The sequence below is a fragment of the Medicago truncatula genome, chromosome 8 (genome assembly GCF_003473485.1).
Source record: "Medicago truncatula cultivar Jemalong A17 chromosome 8, MtrunA17r5.0-ANR, whole genome shotgun sequence".
In the NCBI taxonomy this organism is placed as follows: Eukaryota; Viridiplantae; Streptophyta; class Magnoliopsida; order Fabales; family Fabaceae; genus Medicago; species Medicago truncatula.
In genome coordinates this window covers 42,412,385-42,436,141 of record NC_053049.1, presented here as the reverse complement: position 1 = coordinate 42,436,141, position 23,757 = coordinate 42,412,385, and the positions used below count along the sequence as shown (strand labels likewise).

General features: G+C 30.6%; 2 protein-coding genes and 1 long non-coding RNA gene across 3 annotated transcripts; 1 reads left to right on the top strand and 2 right to left on the bottom strand.

Annotated features, from left to right (window-relative positions):
- Nucleotides 1-65: 65 nt before the first annotated feature.
- LOC120577609 (stress enhanced protein 2, chloroplastic) lies at nucleotides 66-1,242 on the bottom strand. The gene is made up of 2 exons (XM_039829246.1): nucleotides 709-1,242; nucleotides 66-584 (listed from the first exon to the last, which is right to left on the bottom strand). The coding sequence occupies exons 1-2, from the start codon at nucleotides 1,033-1,035 to the stop codon at nucleotides 327-329; spliced, it is 585 nt and encodes a 194-aa protein (XP_039685180.1). The 5' UTR covers nucleotides 1,036-1,242; the 3' UTR covers nucleotides 66-326.
- A 5,096-nt stretch (nucleotides 1,243-6,338) lies between these two features.
- Nucleotides 6,339-8,120, top strand: LOC120577763 (uncharacterized). Its single transcript, XR_005643745.1, has 2 exons — nucleotides 6,339-6,690; nucleotides 7,760-8,120. It is a non-coding gene; the product is annotated as an uncharacterized lncRNA (long non-coding RNA).
- Nucleotides 8,121-16,776: 8,656 nt separating this feature from the next.
- Nucleotides 16,777-17,775, bottom strand: LOC120577585 (phosphatidylinositol 4-phosphate 5-kinase 8). The gene has a single exon (XM_039829189.1). The coding sequence runs from the start codon at nucleotides 17,773-17,775 to the stop codon at nucleotides 16,777-16,779; it is 999 nt and encodes a 332-aa protein (XP_039685123.1).
- Nucleotides 17,776-23,757: the final 5,982 nt, after the last annotated feature.

Below are 23,757 nucleotides of genomic sequence, written 5' to 3'. Positions count from 1 at the left end.
AACAACAATTAATTTTATACCACTAAATGAAATCGGTTACATTGATCAAACAACATCACACTAAATTGAATAATGAAAATTTCTTTGAACTCAAAATATGATTATAGCCACTAACCACCCATCTTACAATCTATGAACATGCTCAAAGGAGATTGAGCAACACCAAAATCAATATTAAATTCGCGTATCATTCATTATTAGTATTCTACAAAATGATCATTCATGTTTATACTAGCAACATGATAATTTTTTCTGTTCTATCCTATATACTATAGCCTAGATATACATATACACGTATAGATATGTATAAATCAAACCATGATGAATCAGAGTTCACCCTCGCTATCATCATAGAACAAACCGTCAATGATTTGATCAATTAGCAAATCAATGAAGGAGTTGTAGCTGACTGTGAAGATTCGATCCACTCTGGTACGAGCACTTGAGAACCAAGCAAACATTGCCGCCAAAGTAACCGCACCAAAACAAATCCCACCCGCCTCCGTTATCCCTGCAATATCCATTTTCCTGAACACAGAATTCCCCGTCACCAACTCCACCGTCACTGTAGCTGCAAACACCATCTGCACCACCACATGAATAAAAAGCAACAATTAGTTCCTCTACTATAGTATATATGGACACTAACACCGATAATAAACTAAGAATAATGATATAATTGAATGTGTTAGTGTTAGGATTTGTTACCATGGCAAGGCGGCCGGAGATGATTTCGAAATCCTGGCTTTTCTTAGAACTCTCGATATATTCGGAAAGAGTGGCGAAGAAGGAGGACACGTCATCTGTAACTTGCATGTCTTCTTCTTCTTTACGAGTCTTGATTACGGCGCCGACTGGATCGGAACCGTATGATCTGAGAGTGCATAGCCGCGGCTGTAGTACGATGTTTGTGTTAGCGCTTTCTGGTTCGGGGATGGAAAATTGAACAGGAACGGCTTTTCTGGGGCGGGAACGAGACGATGATACTTTTGGTGGCCGGAGGTCGCAGTTAGTCACACGGGTTGCAGATGCCATGAAAAATCAATTTGTTTGTGAGTGAAAGTAAGTTTGAGACTTGAGAAGAGGTAGTTGTAGGGAATGAATGAACGTTGAAGGTTGAATATTACCAAAAAAAGTCACAGTATTAGTCGTAGTAACGTGGTAGCAGTTGCGGAGAAGAAATTGGATACGTAGCACACACAGGTATCAGACAAAACTATGTGGTCCTGTACGTTCCTTCTTCTCCTCCTATTATGGATTCACTCTCATACTAATACTTCAATTATTTATCATCTTTTCACATCTTTAATTGTAATACTTTTTCTTTTTTTCGAGGGATTTAATTCTACATACATTTTAACCTCCACATAACAAATCTTCTCTTTTTTCTTTAACATATCTTTTTACCCTTTAATTACAAGGAAATTTTGTGTTGTGGAAGTGTATCCAAGGGTGATATGTCACATAAAGGTGTCAACCTATCACCACACTTTATCATTTGCTAAACTCATACATAGGTGATTTACCTTTTTTTTTTTTTAAGGAACACAGTTGCACAGATGATTTACTTAGAGATCGTTTCAGAAAGTCTATGAAAATTATTTATGACATTGTCATAAGTTTTTTTTTTGTCACAATTTCTTACAACTTATACGAAAAAAAATAATTTTATTTTATTTATCATTTGTTGTGAAAATAACTTATATCCGACCATTATTGTAAATAAAAATAAGTTTTTAAATTCATTCAATAAAAAATGTATTATTAACTAAATACAATAATTAATTAATGAATCTAAAAACTTAATTTTTACTTATAACAGTGACGGGATAGAGTAAATGTTTATCATAACAAAAACATGTACTATAAAGTATAAACAACATAAGTTGGTTATCGAAAGAGGGTCAATGTCTTATTCTCACTAGATTTGTTACTCTACTTTTATTAGTAAAGCAACAAACATATAACTCAAAACATAAGAGCATTCGTCTAATGAGCCATGTCATTCTTACAAAAGAGTTCCTCCAACCAGGGTCGGCCCATCAAAGAAATACAATTTAATAAGCTGGCATTTCGCCCAATGAAGCTATTATCTGGGAATGGATTCTCTCCCATATGAATATTCCTCCAGTTTTCTCCTGTGAGCTAATCTGAACCATTCATTTTTTTTAATGACAAATCAATGGCTATTATTAAAAAGAGTTAAATAACATGACTTTGTCTTTTTCATTTCCTTCCTTCCTAGTGAAACCCCTTTCCTCCCTCACAAACCATCTCTAAGACAGACAGCAGGTGGAGTAAAGAGGTTGTGCACCACACCAGTGGTGGTGTTCTTCCTTCCTTTTCTATTTTCCATTTTCCTTTCTTCAGCAAATTTAAAGTGAAAACTCATCAACCTTCAAAAAATCAAGGGTTAATTATGTTTAAGGTCTCTATAAATAAGCGAGCTTCCAACATTGGTTCTTATCTAAATTTTATAAAAAAAATTCATCCTCAACGTTTTTTTTCGTTTGTAAGTTTGGTCCTTGTCGTCAAATTGTGCTGACTAAACTAACAGAATGCTAACTCAGACATGTCACGTGGACATTTCAAGTGATATGGCTGTCATGTGGTAAATGATATCATATGTTTTTGGTCCCTATAAAATTGGGACCTTTTAAGTTTAGTCCTTACTTGATTATAATAGTGTTTTTAGTCCATATAAAAAAATTATGCACTCAGTTTTAGTCCCTGCTAAATCTAAATTTGTTTAATTATGCTTAAACTTTTAAGATTCTGAATAATTTTTTGCACAAGTGTTAAGAACATTACGAAAAGTTCATCTGCAAAAAAATTATATCAAAATTTTATTTTTGCGTCCAGATTTTTGTTACTTTTATTTTGAACTTTTGTCTTTAAAAAAATTCATATTTAATTTATTTGATATTAAAAAATTCTAAATTTTAGTAAACGAGCCGTTTGTAATGTTCTAAAAATATTTCACCCTACAAATATTTCTGGTCATTCCCCACTCTCTTCAATCTTCTTCGCTCTCACTCTTTGTTTCCCGATCTAAACTTTGAAAATCGACAGGTTCCGCTTCTCTCCCAAAAAGGTTGTTGCTGGATTTTTCAATGGTGAAGATTGTTGAGTTTTTTTGTGTTGAAGTTGACGTGTAATTCAGTTGTTAAAATTGATATCTTAAATGAATTTGCAAGTGAAGGTTAGAAGAGCATCGCCGGCGTGAACGAGGTGGTGAAAAGAGTAGAAGGAGAGAGTTTGGATTTTTCATCACCTTGTTCACGCCGATAACGCTCTTCTAAAAACTCTTAAATTTTTCAATGATTTTTTTGATACAAGTTTAGAACATTACAAAAGGTTTGTTTACTAAAATTTATAATTTTTTAACATGAAATAAATTAAATATGAATTTTTTTAAAAGACAAAAGTTCAAAATAAAAGTAACAAAAATTTGGACGCAGAAATAAAATTTTGAGATAAATTTTTGTAGATAAAATTTTCGTGATGTTCTTAACACTTGTGCAAAAAATTGTTCAAAATCTTAAAAGTTTAAACATAATTAAACAAATTTAGATTTAGTAGGGACTAAAACTGAATGCATAATTTTTTTATATGGACTAAAAACACTATTATAATTAAGTAAGGACTATACTTAAAAAGTCCCAATTTTATAAAGACAAAAAACATATGATGTCATTTACCACATGGCAGCCATGTCACTTGAAATGTCCATGTGGCATGTCTGAGTCAGCATTCTGTTAGCCTAGTCACCACAGTTTGACGGCAAGGACCAAACTTACAAACGGAAAAAAACGTTGGAGATGAAAATTTTAATAAAATTTAAATAGGAACTAATGTTGGAAGCTCGCTTATTTATAACGACCTTAAACATAATTATCTCAAAAATCAATTTATGAGTTTTATTCTTTTCTTGATTAAGAGAGAGACATAGTGCAACACCGAGTAAGAAGGAGAGTCAATTTCTGAGTTTTATAAATAAATTGGCTTTAATATCTAAGTTTCAATTTTTGAGAAGGAGATTCAATTTTGTGAGTTGTGTGACTGTCGAAGGTGGAAGTAGGGGTGTTCAAATCCAAACCGATCCAAAATAAAACTGCAAACCGATCCAAAAAAACCGAAAATCGCAAAAAACCGAATATTTTTGGATGTGTTTGGATGTTGTTTTGGAAAAACCGCTATGATCGGATCGGATTTCGGATTGCGTTTTCAAAACCAAACCGAACCGCAAAAGTAAATTTTTATACTTATTTATTATTTTATTAGTATTATATATTGCACTAATATATTGCTTATTGGTATTTAATCTTATATATTGCATTAATTTAATCTATATTATTCCTACTTCATCTATTTCAAATATAATCAATCATTTTCATTGTGTAATGTTAACTTTTTTAATAAATTTGTGTCATATTTTGTATCAAACCTATTATTTTATTGTGTATGAGTAATATTAATATTAAAAAAAAAATTACATGTTACACTTTGGATATCCAAAAACCGATCCAAATTAAACCGCATATATTTGGATCGGATCGGTTCGGATTTTTTTAACATAATCATCCAAACCGAACCGAACCGCATGTGATTTTTATTTTGGATCGGTTGATTTTTAACCTCAAAACCGATCCAAACCGGACCGCGAACACCCCTAGGTGGAAGATGGTCTCGTGGGAAGAATGAAAGGAAAAAGACAAAACCTACCTTATTTAATTATTTTCATTAATAGCCATTAAAAACAAATTGAATGGCTGAGATTAACTCACGGGAGAAAACAGAAGGAAAACTTACAGGAGAGAATCCATTCCCCTATTATCTCACCTAGCGAGTAAAGACGGTCTTAAAAGTCCCACTTAGCTGACGTGACAAAATTTCATTGAAGCATAAATGGTCGTTGCCCAACAAAAAAACACTCGCTTGGCAAAGGATTACATAACCTATATATAAATAGAGGTCTACAACATGACTTTCATTCATTCACTCAATATTCAAGTTAGAGAAGGCAAGCTTAGGAGATAGTAAAAAGGCATAAGTGGAGTGGTAACATTAAAGGCTTATAGATCAAGTCGGTTGATGCAGCATCTCGATATCATCTCCTATGTCTTATAAGTTATACATTATGTGTAGCAAATTTATCTTTATATTGAGATTAAGTGTAACTAATTAGGGATCTAATGTAAATACATAGTCTGCGTCTATAATAAATCATACTTTGTTATATCAGTGTCTTTAGTACCACTCTTAATGCTTCTCCAACGTGCAATTTGAGATTGATCTTTTGACTTGGAGTGTGCTAAACATATACATTCATTGTAAGAGACATAGGTAAGAGCAGTTGTAGATGCTAGTTGTGAGACATCAGATTAAGTTTACAATCACACACATCGTTGGAACTTGATGCTTATTTTTTTAGCAAAATGAGCGAGACATAAGAGGTTAGAGACTAGTGGTGATCTCCCATTATCTGAGACATCAAGATCCATGATGAATGATATGAGAAGGAATAATTGGCATATGAGGAGTTTAAAGTCGAACAAAGAAAGACATTAGCGAACTAACTAACGAAACTCATAGCTTGTCTATTATTTGTTTCATCCCTCACTCATATTTTGTCAATAATACAAGACCATACAAGTACTACCACACCTCTTAATAATCAAATAACCTAATGATTCACTAACCAGTAACCAAGTCCCTCTTTATGCAATAATAAATACTTCGATGCCACATTGTTACAACCAGGCTCATCAGTAAGCTAACATGGACCGTTCAAACCGATTTCGAGACCAACCAAGTCCCTAACTCCTCACTATAAAGGCTAACTCATAGCATTTTTACAAGTACACACTTGACACTTTTCCACTCTAAAACACTTCACATATTCAGTGCATTTTAATTTGATTGAGAGGGTGTTTGCATGTACACCACCCTCCTCCGGAGAAGAATGAAACTACTAATCGAAGGTCAAAACTCAAAAGCATCGCCACCTCTCTTAGACCATTGATCTTAGATCCATAGCCGATCATGTAGAGTTGTGAAAATGGATCAGATCTAATAAATTGGCTCGGTACATCATATTTTAGTTCAAATCGGACCATAAACAATTAAACTAAAAAAATAATCATACATATTTTTTAGGGAAATAATCATACATTTTTGACTTAGTCCAATTAGCATTGTGAAAAAAAAATAGTTTTGGTCAATCTATTATCAACATCTTAATGTGAATTTATCTAATGAGCAATGATATTTGAACACCCATTTAATACAACTTATTTGACAACTTTTCTTTTGACGAGTCTATTCCATTCAGAGGGCATATTTGCCCCGTCAGCGTCTAGTCCTATCCTTGTTTTTTAATAGTATTATATGGCCGGCCGGCCACACCCACTGTAATACAATACTTCCAATCTTGTGTTTGTCTCTTCCACACACTTATCTAAATTTGCCTTCAATTTATATATGTTTGATTTTGGAGATGAGCTGGTCTTGGAGGGTTTCAGAATTCCATGGCTCATTTGGATTCAACTTTTAGTTTTAATTCTTTTGCTTGCCTTCCTCTTTTGCATCACCATCATTGCTTCAGATCACACTACCGCTGATTCTTCTTCTACCCTTCATTCTACTTCTTCTGTTACTCTTAATACTAACCCCCTTCAAATCACACGGGTACATATTCTTTTATCTTAAACTTCCTATATTATTAATTATTGATTCATTGAAGTTCAAAGTTAAATAAATCCTTGAATTAAATTTTACTATCTTCAAGACTGATCTATGTCTGATGTGTTCCGCTCTTGTTTTGATTTCTTATGTTAAGAAAGTTCAAGCTTTGGGTTGGGAAGAAATAAATGTCTCTGATTAATTAGGTGAATGGATAAATGTAAATGCGATATACTTTGAATAGTAATAGTAGCTGGTCCATACTCTTTTGTAGGCAGAGATATATATATTAACCAAAACAAAAATTTGTAAGAAATTGGGAAAGGAGCTTTGAATTGGTATTTTTGTGATTTACATATGAGATGAATTGAGGACCAGAAGTCACCAGCCATAAACATATTGAATCTTTTACGGTGTTTAACAATACATTATAACTTACTATTATTTTACGTAACAATATTGAGCAGAACTCAAACTCCAATTTATGCAAGTAAACAACATTACCTGCTGTTGATTCTGTTAGGTTTGGATATGTTGTATGCTGGTCAGTGTTACTTGGTCTTAATTTTGTTCCCGTCTGAAAGGAATGACTGTTATGATCCGGATTTTGATCTGAATTATGGCTAAAAGTTGTTTCACCTGATATCAAACTCATTACTTCTGAATTCTGATCAATTCGAGCTTTGGTACTAAAGTTCTTTGATCATTTGAGCTTAACCAACATTTTAGTGCTCGTTTGGTTTGGTGTCAGAGACGATGAACGCATTCAATAATGTTTTGCCCGCAATTTCACAGAAGCTAGAAAACTTAGCCGCTACTTGAACGCGGAAAGTTTGCCACCTTTCAGGAGAAACATACAACCAAATTGACCTTTTTACAGTTGAATTTATTATTATAAAAAAAACTGTTTTATGTCTTTTAATATTTACGGTTGAGTTGGCATTTCTGATTGCTTACCATGTTAAAGCCTGAAATTGGCTCATTGCAGTTAACTTTTCTTCTTCTTTTGCATAAAGATAAAATATATATGCATTAGTAGAGTATATGCAACAATTAACAGGAAGTGTTTTGGCAGGCGGTAGAGAACATTAGTATTAAAGGGGAGATACCTACAAGAACAAGCAGAGAGATAGTGAGAGAGGTAGAAGGGATTGCAGAAGGGGAGGCTTCATCACTGTATTTCCTTCATCCTTGTTATTATTTCAAATTAGCAAGAGTAGCTTTTCTCAAATGTTTTGGCCTTGAATCCGATAATCCTGCAACCCAGAAGAATAGGGGAAAAAAGAAGGAAAGTTGACAATGTAAACTGCATATGTTTTCTTCATTCTTATGACGTAGAGGATTCTCATCATTATTTTTATGGTACAATTAATTTAGTTTCTCATCATTCTCTCTGTGTCAAAGTGAGTTTCGAGATTCATTTTTGTGGTTGTTTACTTGGGCCCTATCCATACTTTAGCCTTAGCAAGTGTTTTGATTCTACAGGGTAGTGATAAATTAACTTTGATTGAATTGATTTCGGTAAAAATTAGGTTGAAGATAAAAACTGATTTATTTCAAGGGTGTTGTTAAGGGGTGTAGTGGTGCCCGGGCCACGGGTTAAGGAATACTTTTTATTAAGTAATAATTACGTTAATTTTTAATAAAAACTTACTTTATTTAATGTTTAACCAATACTCCGGATGTACTGATTAACATTATCCTGTTTTTAAATATATTTCTTAATTTTGGGTTGCGCTATATCAATTTTTCGAGATTTTTAATCCTCTTTTGTTTTCATATACTAAGAGAGTTTGATCGATGTATAATTATGTTTGACATTTGAAATGATGGAACACATAATTTTTTTATAAATTATCTTAAAAAGTTACCATTTAAATGGTTTTAAAGAGCACACTAGAAGGTGCAGATCCTCTCCATTTACGTAGAAAGTTGAGATCTCAAGTTTGTTGCATATGATATTGACATGTGGCACATTAAAAAAGGAATGGTTGAGATTTATTTTAAACCAAAATCTTTTAAAAATAAAAATAAAAACTCTGAAAATTAGAAAGAGAATAGGAAGAAACCGTTTAATATAAAAGCATGTTTGTTTGTTTTTTCCTTAAAAAAAAATAAGCATGTTTTCTTAATTATTTCAAATATTATTTTAATTATTGATGGTTACAGCAAAAGGCAAATGCCTTGTATAATGTTCAATCAATGTGCCAATAACTATGATTTACCTTTGTTAATTAGAAAGAGAATAGGCTGAAAGCTAAAAAAGTTACCTTTGTTTTTGGAATTCAGCAGTGGTGGTCAAACCTTCTTGTTTGTTTAGGTATTGGCTAATGTTTTCCTGTTGTGTTTTGTTTGTAACCGTTGTAACTCTTGGTTTTTGAGGTAGTCTCTAAGGCACACCTTGTGCGTTTGGGACTGCCCTATTTCGTATATAATTTCATTTTGGCTTGTTCAAAAAAAAATATACTATACATTTCTACTTCGTATTTATAATTTTTACATACTTTATATTAATTTTATAATTCTTTATATTTATAATATAACATGCACATTTTATTGAATAATTTTTTATACTATTTTTTATACAGTTTTATCAAATTCAATAATGCAATAATATAAATAAAATATATATTCTAAATACAACTAAAACCCATTTTGGTAATTACATATGCAAAAGCAATTTTCATCCAAACTATCCAAACAACACGATTTTAATGGAATCACTTTCACATCAATATAACCAAACGTAAATCAATTTACACTCAACTCACTTTTGATCGAAATCAATTCTATCAAAATCAATTTTATCAAACTCAATTTTTACCACCGCATAATCAAACACACCCTAAATTTCACAGTTTTTTCTTAAATGATTTTGGTTTAAAATAAATCTCAGCCATTGCTTTTTAATGTGCCACATGTCAATGTCATACGCAACAAACTTGAGATCTCAAGTTTCTCTTCTTTTTTTCTATTACTAGGAGGGTTTAAGCCCAAGACAAAAGAACTGCAATAAGATTAAGCAAGAGATAGTGATCCCCGTAATATCAGCGGACACTAAATATCTTAGGGGATGTATTTGATTGAGATTTTGTAAGATTGTTTTGGCAAAAAGAAATTAAAATTTTAAAAGACTTTGTGTAATTGTATTGATTTTGTGGGATTTTAAAAGATTTTTCACAATCAGGATTTGAATGAATTTGTAACATAAACTTTTAAGATTTCAAAGAATTTCATGGGATTTTAAGATTTAAAAGGATCGTATGATTCTTATGAAAAAGTCAATATTACAAGAGCGAATGAATTTTTTATGAAATTGTAATATGGAATTGACTAATAATAATAATAATTTACTCAAAATAACCAAATAACAATAATAAAAATAATAATTTCTCTAAAAAAAGACAATAATAATAATAACAATAATAATTGTTGGTTGATCCCGTGAGCTTAGCTCGGTTGGTAGGGACATTGCATAATTTTTGCAGGTCAAGATTCGAACCCCGAACATCTCACGTCTCCACATTTAATTGTGTGAGCTCCAGACACTAAACTATTGGACCAAAAAATAATAATTGTTGGTTAACAACAAAATAACATAACACTGTCTACAAAAACTATCTGTTAAAAAATCAAATAAATATAATAAATTAGAAAAACAATAAAAAAAAAATTACACTTACGAATCTGCAATAGTGAGAAACAAGTATGAGTATGTAACGTGGACAACAAGATTCTTGACCGAACGTGCACATCAACAATGAAAAGCAGGATGTAACAAAAGTTGTGAATGTCTCAAAATTTCTTAAGTGTGTTTGGATGGGGGAATGTTGTGAGGGAATGAATGTATTGTTTTGAGGGAATTCAAATACTTTGGGTGAATTCCATTGTTTGAATAATAATTTGAAGCATTTTCAAAATGATGGAAATTTATGAAGTATTTTGTTCAAGTTAAATTTAGAGAATTTCAAATAACACCTAAAAGCTAAGAATTTCAAATTTCTTCATTGTTGTTATTTTTCATATTTGTCATTTTGGTCCTCAAATTTTCCAAAAATTTCAAATTGACCCCAAAAAATTTCCAAAAAGTTTCAAATTGGTCCCTCAAATTTTCCAAAAATTATAATTTGACCCCTCAATTTTTTGAAATTTACATTTTGACCCCTAATTTCAATTTTAAAATTTGGCCCAAAAAATTTAAAATTTATAAAAGTTGCCCAAAAATGATGACAATGAATTTTTTTATTACTTCATCCAAACAAAAGAATTGAGAAATGAAAGTAATTTAATTGAATCATTTAAATTGTCTAGAATTCTAGAGTGTGTTTGGATGGAGTAATTGAGAAATTTTGAAGAATTTAGAATTCTAGGTAATTCAAATGATTCAATTAAATTGCTTTCATTCCTTAATATTATTGTTTGGATGGAGAAATAAAAAAATAATATTGTCATAATTTTTGGGCAACTTTTCTAAATTTTAATTTTTTTGTGCCAAATTTGAAAAATGAAATTAGGGGTTAATTTGCAAATTTCAAAAATTTTGAGGAGTCAAATTATAATTTTTGAAAATTTTGAGGGGTCAATTTGCAATTTTTTGAAAATTTATTGGGGTCAAATTGAAAATTTTGAGGACCAAAATGCAAAATTTAAAAAATTATAACAATGAAGAATTTTGAAATTCTTACCTTTTAGGTGTCATTTGAAATTCTCTAAATTTAACTTGAACAAAATACTTCATAAATTTCCATCATTTTGAAAATTCTTCAAATTATCATCCAAACAATGGAATTCACATCAAAGTATTTCAATTCCCTCAAAACATTCCCTCATCCAAACACACTTTAAGGTTTTTTGTGAGATTGTTGAAGAGCATGTCATGTGTATTTTTAATAAAAAAATCTCACAAAATCCACTCTACAAAAGAATTCATTAAAATTTTAAGATTTGTTAATACCGATAGACATTTTGGTATAAATCTCAATTGAATACTATGAGATTTGGTTGCCTTTAATAAAAAATCTTGATTATTTTAATTGAATACTATGAGATTTATTTATGTTCTATAAAATATTTGTTAATACCAATAGACATTTTGGTACAAATCTCAATTGAATACCATGAGATTTGGTTGCCTTGAATAAAAAATCTTGATTGTTTTGATTGAATACTATGAGATTTATTTATGTTCTATAAAAGTCTTGATTGAATACCACAAAAAAAATATTGAATATTATGAGATTTATTTATGTTTTATAAAAGTCTTGATTGAATACCACAAAAAAAAATTATTATTAAAAAATCTTTTAAATTTTTTTAAAATCTTAATTCAATACACTAGAGTGTGATAAAACACAATATTGTCATCCAAAGGGCAACCATAATTAACTAACGCATGAGCACATCATTCCTTCCTACCAAACAAGTTTCGATATCATATAATAAATATTTTATTCGATCATCGTATAGTAGTGGCAGTTTCATAGTACTAAACATTACTCATAATCCTTTCAAAAAATAAAAACATTACTCGTATTCAAATTTCAAAGGCACAGAGAAAAAATGGAAGACCAAATAAACCAAATTTAGGAAGATTGTGAACAAATATTTCGCCATCCCATAATTCTTAGATAGAAACTCCGTGACAAATTCGTATTAATGTTTTTTCTCAAATTTCACTGTTTAATGTGGGGTTCAAATTCTAGTTTATCTGAGAAATATATTCTACATAAGAAAAATTCTATGGTGAAGTCATAAGAATGAGTTTTTTGGTGAAGTTAACACTATAACATCAAAAATGTAATGAGTAACACCCCATTGTTTGTACAATCACATCAAAAGTTCATTCCTCATAGTATCATCAATTCATCCGATTAACAAAACTACACTTAATCTAATTTTATCATACCTTGTTATAAGCGTAACACCCCCACAAAGTGTAACGCTTAAGACTATTACATAATATCATCAACTATGTTTGCATGTTAAAGATTTCAACGATAAAATAGTACATGTAAGTCAAAGATGTTGCAAACATTACTAAATGAATTAATCAGTAATCAACAATTTAAAAATGAATCAAACATTAAAATTAACTTTTTTAAAAAAGTCAGTTTCCTGACTACAGAAGCTCCCCCTACATAATTGTAAATAAAATAAGATATACAAATTTTATTCTATAATAAATCAATATATTATACATGCATACATAATAAACAGTTGGACAAATGATAAATGTTTCATCCAAATCCCAGTATGATGGATGATAAACAGATTGAAGAATGCAGCTTATTTGATAAATAATGCTTCATAACTGCAGATATTTCATAATCTTTGTGTTCTCTTAAATGAGCCGAAATTCTCAGTTTTATGAGAGTGAGAACTTAGAACGCAAACGCACTGTCGGGGCATAAGAAAAGGAATACAACACAGGAAAAAACAGCCCCTTAAAGTTACAGTGAATGAAACCACACCAAAGGGACCAGCCAAACACCTACCAAAAACCAAAAACAAAAGAATACAAACACAGGACAGAAAACCCAAATTGGAATCTGTGGCTAGGCAATCAACACAGCTACTAACTGCAACCCAAAAACCTGCATAACAGTCCCAAACCACTAGCCCGCTGCCAACAACAGATATCTACCAAAATACTCACCCGGAAACCAACTCAATTCATAGAAACAAGGACAATAATTGAGTCTATTCAAAGGTAAAACTTTTGATTTCCTCAACGATCGAATTCACCTCAAAATCCTTAGTCTTACATTTTTTCCCATTACGCGTATTCCAAAATCACCCATATTGAAGTATGCCAAAAACCTTTTTTTGACAATTTACTGCTACCTTCGGCTGATGAACATTCTAATTGGATGAAAGAATTAGGGTGGACTAAAAACTCAAATCCCAACCAAATCTTTCCCCATTTCCAACTTTTTAAATGTTAACGTTGACATAATTTTCTCAAAAAAGATTATGTAACCACTTTTTAGTGTTAATGTTGACATAATTGCTCACCAAGGTGTTCAATGATTTAACTACGTAATGAAGCTACTAATTTGCATTCAGCTCCCTAACTTAACAAAACAAGGATCTCATACACAGAGAAAAAATTGCAACAAGTACCAACCAATGATAAATATGGCAGCAACCATTAAAAATCAACAATCACACAACCTGCTAACTACAAGGAATCTCAAGCTATCATGTTATGAAAGGAATAGAGATATAAAAAACTTGTTTTGATATGGATTCATGATGAATGTTTTGAAGTCTCAACTAAAGGGAAAATGGGAATAAGATGTTTGTCACCTCTAACACTCAACATGTTGAGATGTTTTTTAAAAATTTGTGCCGGTAAATCTACAACGATGTATAAAGGGAGTACACCATTGTGGGCTTTTTTTTTTTTTCTTTCATTTTTACCCCTTCATTTAAATTATTTTATCTATAATATCATTTCAATTATCAGTTAAAATATTAGTTCATAATATCATTCCATTTATCAGTTAAAAATTTTGTTCGATCACATTCAAATTGGATGAATCGACAACAATAGCAGAAATAACCCATAACAATAGGAGCAAAATATTATGAACTATAAAAAAGAGAGTAAAAAACCTTATTTATTACCTTATAGTATAAGATATATTGTGTTTTGATGTAATTTTTCTCTGCCCCTATCACAAAAAAAAATTGATATGTCTGTCCCTAGTTCAATATTATTGATAGAAATGCTCTTGTTCTTCATTTTAGTTGGGGAACATAACCATTTATTAAACATTCTCTGCAAGTTTGTAGGTTTTTTCTGAACATTGAACATCCTATGGGTTCTACAAATGAAATGGCGAACATGATTTTTTTTAAAGTTTTGTTTCCTGTTCTTCATATGAAATGGCATGCCATGTCATCCGAAAAAGGTGATACAACATGCCACATCAGCGAAAATGCAAAGTCAGCTGACTTTGAGAGTATTCTAAAATAATTTTTTTTTTACAAGGATCAAATCCAAAAAAAAAAATTACAAGGGGCAAAACCAAAAATGTCATATATTATAGGGGGGTAAAGGCATGTTAACCCAAGAAAAAATATCTTGCTCGCCATTTCATATAAAAAAAAGGAAAGAAACCTAAAAGAAAAAATCATGTTCGCCATTTCATTTGCAGAACACACAGAATATTCATAAAAAACTTGAATAAATGGTTATGTTCGCCAACTAAAATAAAGAACAAGGGCATTTCTATCAATAATATTGAACTAGGGGCAGACATATCAATTTTTTTGGTGATAGGGGCGGGAAAAAAAAATTCAAAAATTGACACTGCAGAATAGGGTTCAAATGTAAAAAGTTGACTTTAAAAACAACTAAACGATAAACTCCTAATTCTACATCTTCACCTCGATAAATAAAAGGCTAAACAACACTTTTCGCCCCCTAAGTTTTATAATATTGCAATTTTGATCCCCTATTAAAAAAATGGCAAAAGTGACCCCCATGTTTAGGGAAATATGTTCTTTTGACTTTCTAACATAAGGGAAATATGCTCTTTTGACCCCTTATCTTTACAAAAAGTTGCAATTATGACCCCTTATTTGGAACACATGACGTCTTCTCAACAATTTTGGGACGAAGGGGGCTAAAATTGCCATTTATTTTAATAGAGGGCCAAAATCGCAACATTTCAAAACTTAAGGGGCGAAAAGTGCAGTTTAGCCTAAATAAAACACGGGTGAATAGAATATGAGAATAGATGCCACAAACACTAAGTACATGTGATGCACAAACACTAAGAGTTCTTTTTTATAAAAAAATAAAGGGTTAAATAAGTTTTTCATCCCTATAAATATATCAAATTTTGATTTTAGTCCCTAAAAAATAAAATAGGATGTTTTCGTTCTCACAAAATTTTTTGTTTTGTTTTTGGTCCCTAATGGATATAATTTTGACATTTTTTGAACATACTATGAATATATAAAAGTTGAACATAATAAACGGATATAACATGAATATAATTTGAACATAAAAGAGTTATACTTTTGACATTCATATGAACATAAAGTGGCCATTAAGGACCAAAAACAAAATAAAAATTTATGAGGATAAAAACATTTAGTTTAATTTTGTAGGAACTAAAATAAAAATTCGCTATATTTATAAACACAAAAAACTTATTTAACCTAAAATTAAAATAACTCAATACTTTGTGAGGACGTTTACTTCGTAACTGAATAACTATACGCTGAACTAAAACTTTATTTTTCTTTCAAAATATAGTTGTATAGACACAAGTACGAAAGTTTCCAAATTTTATTTTTGGAAGCTAACAATTTGTAATATATAGTTGGGTTTGGCCCTATCAAACCATATTAGTATCCATTAGATGCTCTAGCAATCAAAATTTCAGCAGACTGATTAACTAATGTCATAAACAAATTTTTTGGTTTCCTAATTAAAAATTCACCATCCTAATCAAAATTTCAACAAATAACAAATAAGGTACATAAAAATTTCTATAAGAAAATTGCAGGTTCTTATAAAGAATGCATGAAAAAACTCTACACTTATCACATCATTTTTTGAAGTATCTAAGCCCTTGGGGAACCCTACCTTAATAGCCAACTAGCAAAGAGGAAGAACCAAACCACTTAAACACACCACCAAGCATCCCATCCTACTCGGTGTCAGACTTACAATATCACATCATTCTCCAAGTGTTTCATATTTTTCACTTATAATATTAAACAAATAATTTATATTATAGATTATTTCTATACTAATTTGATATGGGAAACATGCAACAAGTACATATCCTTCACACAAAAAAAAAATGCAACAAGTACATATGAATACAATATAAATAAACTCCAACTTCATGGAACTTTTCGAACCATACAAGTTTTTAAAAAACTTGAGGCATCTAATCTATCAGTCGAATGATTTTCTACATAAGGCCGTGATTATAAAATAATGAAGTATAAAACATTTGGAAAAAAAAAGGTGATAATACTAGTAACAATGAATACTATATCAATTTTTCCACAATGCTTTCTTTAAAGATCAAATAATTTACTTGATGCCACCTTGCAAGTTAGTATTCAGATAATAGCTTTGATGGTCTTTAAAAATGTCCATACACACGATCTTTTCTTTACTTTCTTCACACTAAATTTCCCTTGTTTTTTGTTCTTATTATTATTCCTTACTTGTGAGTACTCCCTTATTTTCTCCACAATTAGAACTCCTTCCATATATTCCCTTTTGATAACCAAAGGGCTCTCAGGTGAGGAATCAGGACATATCCAATATCCATCAGGATTTTGAACGGCCCATATTGCCAATCCTTTCTCTGTCACTTTTCCATTAACTCGATCACCCTCATACATTGTTCCATTTGAGCATGTGTGCATATTGTTGCCATGGAGAACTTTACTCTTGAAGTTACCGATGTCGACATTCCCATTTGCAAATCTAAAAACTCCATATCCATGTATAAGTCCTTTTGACCAACAACCATCAAAAATATCACCGTTAGCCCATCTCATGATCCCTCTTCCATTCATTCTCTCTTTTTTCCAATTTCCCATGTAGATATCCCCATTTACAAATCTATAAACTCCAAATCCATGTCTAAGTCCATTTGACATACAACCATTAAAATCATCACCATTGGCCCAAATAAAATTCCCTTTTCCATCCATTTTACCACTTTTCCAATTTCCAATATAGACATTCCCACGTGCAGATATATAAACTCCAGATCCATGTGCAAGTCCATTCGTCCAACAACCATAAAAAGCATCACCTTGAGCCCAACTCATAATCCCTCTTCCATCAAATTTATCTTTATTCCAATTTCCAATGTAGACATTTCCTTCCTTCCAAGTTTGGGTGCCATTACCATGGCGGCGATTTCCAGAGAATCCACCCTCATACTTATCTCCTGATGTATGTACGATCCGTCCTTTCCCTGTCCTCTCTCCATCAACCCAATCACCCTCGTATATTGATCCATTTGACCATATAAACTTTCCGTTGCCATGATGTTGTTCACCCTTAAAGTTACCAATGTAGACACCCCCATCCGAATACAACATCTCTTTAAACCTACACTTAACAAGAAACGATGAAATCATAATCATAATACATGGCCGCATCATAAAATACAGTGATTAGTCAAAACAAAAGATCACCGTATCATTAACTTTTTTGTTATCATAAAAATCATGCGTTCCCCATCCAAATACTGTGAATCGATATAACATAAGATGATAAACCATACATGCATGTTGTGGTTTGTAAATGAATGGTTCAAACCATATTGATTTCAAAGTTCATACTGGTCGATGGAAAAATTGAATTCCACAACAGAAACAAAGAAAGAGAAAAATCCGACAAACTCATTGTTTGGGAATCATATGGAGATGGATGCCTGCTAAAAATGTTTGTTGCTTTGCACGTGTTGTGGTGTTAAAGACAGAAAATGAATTAATTACAAAAATCAAGTTCCACTAAACCAAAAATAATACTAACGTCTCTACTTTCTACCAACACAACACAAGAGCATAACTAAAAAATAGGAACTAAAAAGCAAAGTGGTTTGCTTTTACCCCATTGCTTTTTCAGATCTCCTTTTCTCCTCCTCCGACGTTTTCTATTCTATTAATCGTTATTATCTAAACAATGAACCCTCTATTTATATATCTTATATATAGTAACATAACAAATCTGTTTCTTTGCCAAATTCGCCATTTGTCAGTTGATGAAAGTATTTACTATTCTTAAATATGAAAGTATTTACTATTCTTAAATTGCAATTAAATTGTTAATTATTTATGAATTATTTTATCAGTTATTAATTAAATTTTTAGTATATTTCAATAAGAAATTTAATTGGGGTCTAGTGGTATTGACTTGTGACTTGGGAGCATGTTTCTCCTCAACATTTCAGATTCGATTCTCTCTGGTGTCAATTAGGGTGGATTAATTTAGCTTATTCAAAAACAAACAAAAAAACAAAATTAATGGGATGGAAAAGTAACACATGTTAGATAAAGCTACCTTTTCACCTTCACGATAGACGTGTTGGATAATAAACTTGATTTGGTATGACTGATAGCTTGTAAGTTAATTAAAGTGTTTGGGTTATGTTAAAAAGTAATTTTTTCAAAATAAAATTTATAAATTATTCAGATTTTAAAATCTTTAATAAGTGCTTTGTTAAGGATTTTTATAGTGTAAACCGGATATTTATGCATGTAATTGGAGAGACTAATTCATTAAGTATTTTAACGCTTTAAAAATATAAACAATTTTATAAATTTTATGTTTAAAAAAGGATATTGCTATAACACACCCATTCACTCTTGTGAAGGTGTATTTTAGCATGAAACACATTTTCAATTGGACACTAAAAATCCTTTTCTCTCTCTTCAATTGTGTTATTTAAGAGGAATGATATTTTGACATTCAATTTTCAACAACTTTTAGTGACAATCTTTTTCCTCTCTTTTGATTGGACAATAGCAATAGAGAGAGAAAAGGAAGAGAGAGAATAAATGTATAATAAGAAAATGAGAGAGAGTTGTCACAAAAGTTGTTAAAAAATGAATGTTTAAATATCATTTCTCTTTATTTAATGTCTATTAAAGTCATTTTCATATGCATGAGGTCATGACCCATTTTCTTTCTCTTACTTTCAGCCGCCAGTCATTCTATTACTTGTTCGGAGAAAGAAGAAAAGCTCATTCATGAGCCTCTTTGACATATAATTTAACTAATCAAGTTAATGCTTTTTTTTTAATAATCAACTAGTTACAAACTCGTGCTTCGCACAGGTTCAATAACGTATTCGATAAAAAAAATCTTGAAAGAAGAGATGTTAAAACGACATAACATTGTGATTCATCATAAAATATGTATCGGCTGATTAAGAGAGCATATAATCAGTTTATGAGATTAGGAATTGACATAATATTTAGGATGAAAACAATTGGAACTAATAAAGGAACTAATGATGTATGAATTATGATTACATATTATCCAAAATTACAAAAAAAAAAAAAAAAAAAAAAAATTGTTATAGAGTTACCAAAAAGGATTGATACCCATATTTACATCAAATGAAATCAAGCAAAGAAGTAACATTGGTGAATGAAGATAATCTAGTCTAGGATTAGAGATAAGGTGATCTGTTGAAAGTGCGGATCATGAACACCAAATCTATATTTGGGAACGACTTGATCGTTCATATTTTTAGGTGGCTTCACTAGATCAAAAATTAACTTATCACCTACCTCTAACATATGTTCTCGGCAAAATTTGAATCATTGATCGCCTACGTATTTTTTGTAACTTGCTCTCTTTGCCGTTATCAAGCGACACTTATACCTTTTTTGAGCTTGTTTGTCGATGAGTGTGATTGTTTTCCGTGTTCCTTTTTGAAATGTCCTTGATATCTCATTTGGGAAGTGCTAGGTACAAAACAAATTGCACTGTTAATTAGATGTTATATATATGTACATTTCTAAAACATTTATCAAAGCATGTTTTATTTTGTTCAAGAGATTATGAAAACAACATTATAATTAACATGATACTAATTGGAACCAATGAAGGAACCAACAATGTGCAGATTAACGTTACATAATAGTTAGGTTTATAAAAGAGACTGCAAGTGTCATAGACTAACCAAAAAGGGATTTTTGCCAATATTTACATCAGACAAAATGAAAAGAACAAATGGCATCCCAAAGTCAAGATAGTTTACGACTACAGTCCAAAGCGATACGTCAAAATAGTAGAAGTTCAAATAGCTCAACAACAAAGATCTACTTTGGAACAACTCGAACGTGCAAGTTCTTCTGTGACTTTTCGAGATCAAAGATGAGCTTACCACCTTCTTCCATCACTCGTTCTCTTCAGAAATTGAACCACTGCCCACCCAAGTATTTTTCATAGCTTGCTCGATTGGCTGTAATGAGGCGACAATTATACTGTCTCTGTCTCTGGTCATCAATGAGAGTGATTGTTTTGCGCTTTCCTTTCAGAATTGTTCTTGACACCTCGTTTGGGAAATGCTATACAGGAAAATAACTGCAATATTAGTCTAATGCATATTAACATGGATAAGATGTATGCGAATATAGTTACATATAATTTTTAAAATAAAGGTAGCATAACTGATTTTAAGTTAAAGAAAATGTACCATGACTTCTAATTTATCTTTATATTATCTTCATATAAAGTCTAGATAAATGCATGCATGTACATTATATGTACCTTGTTGACCAATTAACATTGTTGAAACAAATGGAAATTAAGCATCACTTCCGCATGGGCATATATAGCTAGCACAATTTCACATTGATGTCTTCGAACATTTGGTGCAACTCTTAAAATACAATCCAAACTGGTTATGATTGAATTTAGTTGTTTTCCAAATAGCGATGCAGTATGTATCCTAACACAAATTATGCACATGAAATAAAAAATAATGCAATAAGTATTATTGCATTATTGGCCTAACATGAGACAGTTTGGAAAAATCGTTGTACGAAGTACGTTGAGAAGAAGTCCAACTCTGACTTAAGTTCTAACTGAAGCTTTGACTCTGAGCTTGAGAAGTTTTAAGGTTACGACAACAATTAAATAAACATGGTCAAAAAACAATCAAATCAGATTGTGAAATAATAAGTTACTCTAACACTGTATTGTGAAATCATAATGCAAACTTACTAATTCTTAAACTTCTCAACAACCGGATGATGTAGCTTGATGAGCAGCCTCGAACTTGACCAATTGTTACATATATTTGGGTAGTCATTGACTACAAAATGGAAGCAAAGAACTCAAGGTAAATAAATGGTAAATGATAAAGCTACGAAGTATTTTTTCCATAGTGTTACATCAACTATATTCCCACTACATAAGGAAAAACATCTTTCGGGTCATTATTAAACTTATATAAAATCCTATCATTTGATGCTGACAAAATAGAAAATAATACCTTTTCTATTTAGCAATGTTTAGTTTTTTTTAATAAGAAAAAGATATGCATAGTTTGTTACAATATAAAGGTGCAATATATATATATAAGATAAGCATAATTTTTTTAGGCATATGTACCTTTTTTGAAGAAAAGACATCTACAAATTTACTTTTAATTAAAATCAAAATTTTATAAAAATAATCATTCGCATTATGCAACGCAAAAAAATTTTATACGCATTAGCGTAACAAAAAAACAGAAACACATAAAGTATTACTCTAAACGCTAATACGTGTGTGTGTGTGTATTTGCGAGGTTGAAGAAAGAAAATAAAAATATTTGGTATCATTAAATGATAGCGTGAATAAAAATATTTGTGAGGTTGTTATGATTAAGTGATAAAAAGATACTAAAATTCCTTTCAAAAACATGGTGATAAAAAGATACTAAAATTCTTTTGAAAAAAAGATAATAAAATTAATTAAATGGAACCTCCTTAAAAAAATTAAATAGAACGGTTAAAAAAATTAAATGGAAGAAAAAAAACATATTGAAATATAATATTAGAAAATAAAAGAAAAGGTTCCCAACGTGAATTGAAGAGAGATGCTTGTGAAATTAATTGTCGAAAAGTAGTTTTTTGAAGTAGCATTTAACAACTTTTGACCAAAGCTCATTCCATTCAATTTTATGCATTAAAAAAAATACCTTTTTTAGTAAGTACTTAATTGATATTGTAATTGGCCTAAATTCTCCTTAAAAATGTAGAGAAGTTGAAAAAAAACCGGGTCAAACAGTATCTTAATCTTCCACAACGACAATGTAGAACCAACTGAATTTGGGACAAATAAAATTAGAAAATAGTTAAAAATAAAAAAAATTGGAAAATAGTCAAAAGTTTTTAAAAATATATAAATTGAAAAATAGTTAAAAATAAAATCGGTGAGGTAGCACTCAACCAAGAAATACTAAAAAAAATTATATGCGTTAGTGTAACAAAAAACAGACAGACGAACATAAAATATTACTCTAAACGTTAATATGTGTGTGTGTATATTCGCGAGGTTGAAGAAAGGAAATAAAAATATTTGGTATCATTAAATGACAGCGTGAATAAAAATATTACTGAGGTTATAATGATAAAGGAATATTGAAATTAACTATATAAGTGATAAAATGATGATAAAATTCCTTTGAAAAAAAGATAATAAAATTAAACGGAACCTCCTTAAAAAATTAAATGGAACGGTTAAAAAAATAAAATAAAATAAAGTTAAATAAAAAAAAACATATTGAAATATAATATTAAAAAATAAAAGAAAAGGTTCCCAGCGTGAGTTCAAAAGAGATGCTTGTGAAATATATTGTCAAGAAGTAGTTTTTTAAAGTAGCATTCAACAACTTTTGGCCAAAGCTCATTCCATTCTACTTTATGCAATAAAAAAATTTCCATTTCTAGTAAGTACACTTAATTGATATCGTGTTTGACCTAACTTCTCCTTAAAAATGTAGAGAAGTAGAAAAAAAAATCGGGTCAAACGGTATCTTAATCTCCCACAATGGCAGTGTAGAAACAACTGAATTTGAGAGAAAAAAATTGGAAAATAGTTAAAAATAAAAAAATTGAGAAATAGTTAAAAGTTTATAAAAATTGGAAAAGTTAAAAAAACATCGGTGAGGTAGCACTCAACCAAGCAACATTAAAAAAAATTATATGCATCAGTGTAATAAAAACACAGACAGACGGACATAAAATATTACTCTAAACATTAATGTGTGTGTAAATATTTGCGAGGTTGAAGAAAGGAAATAAAAATATTTGGTTTCATTAAATGACAGTGTGAATAAAAATATTTGTGAGGTTATGATGATTAAACAATATTGAAATTAAAATAATTGATACTGTGTTTGACCTAACTTCTCCTTAAAAATATAGAGAAGTTGGAAAAAAGTCGGGTCAAACGATACATTAATCTTCCACAATGGCAATGTAGAAGCAACTGAATTTTGGGTGAAAAAATTGGAAAATAGTTAAAAATTATTAAAAATTTTAAAAAAAAATTGATGGGTGCAAAATGGGAAATATGCC

Coding starts and splice junctions, on each gene's coding strand:
- LOC120577609 (XM_039829246.1), bottom strand. CDS start 1,035: ATGGCATCTGCAACCCGTGTGACTAACTGCGACCTCCGGCCACCAAAA. Junction 585..708: donor TCTCCGGCCGCCTTGCCATG/GTAACAAATCCT, acceptor GTGGTGGTGCAG/ATGGTGTTTGCAGCTACAGT.
- LOC120577585 (XM_039829189.1), bottom strand. CDS start 17,775: ATGTTGTATTCGGATGGGGGTGTCTACATTGGTAACTTTAAGGGTGAA.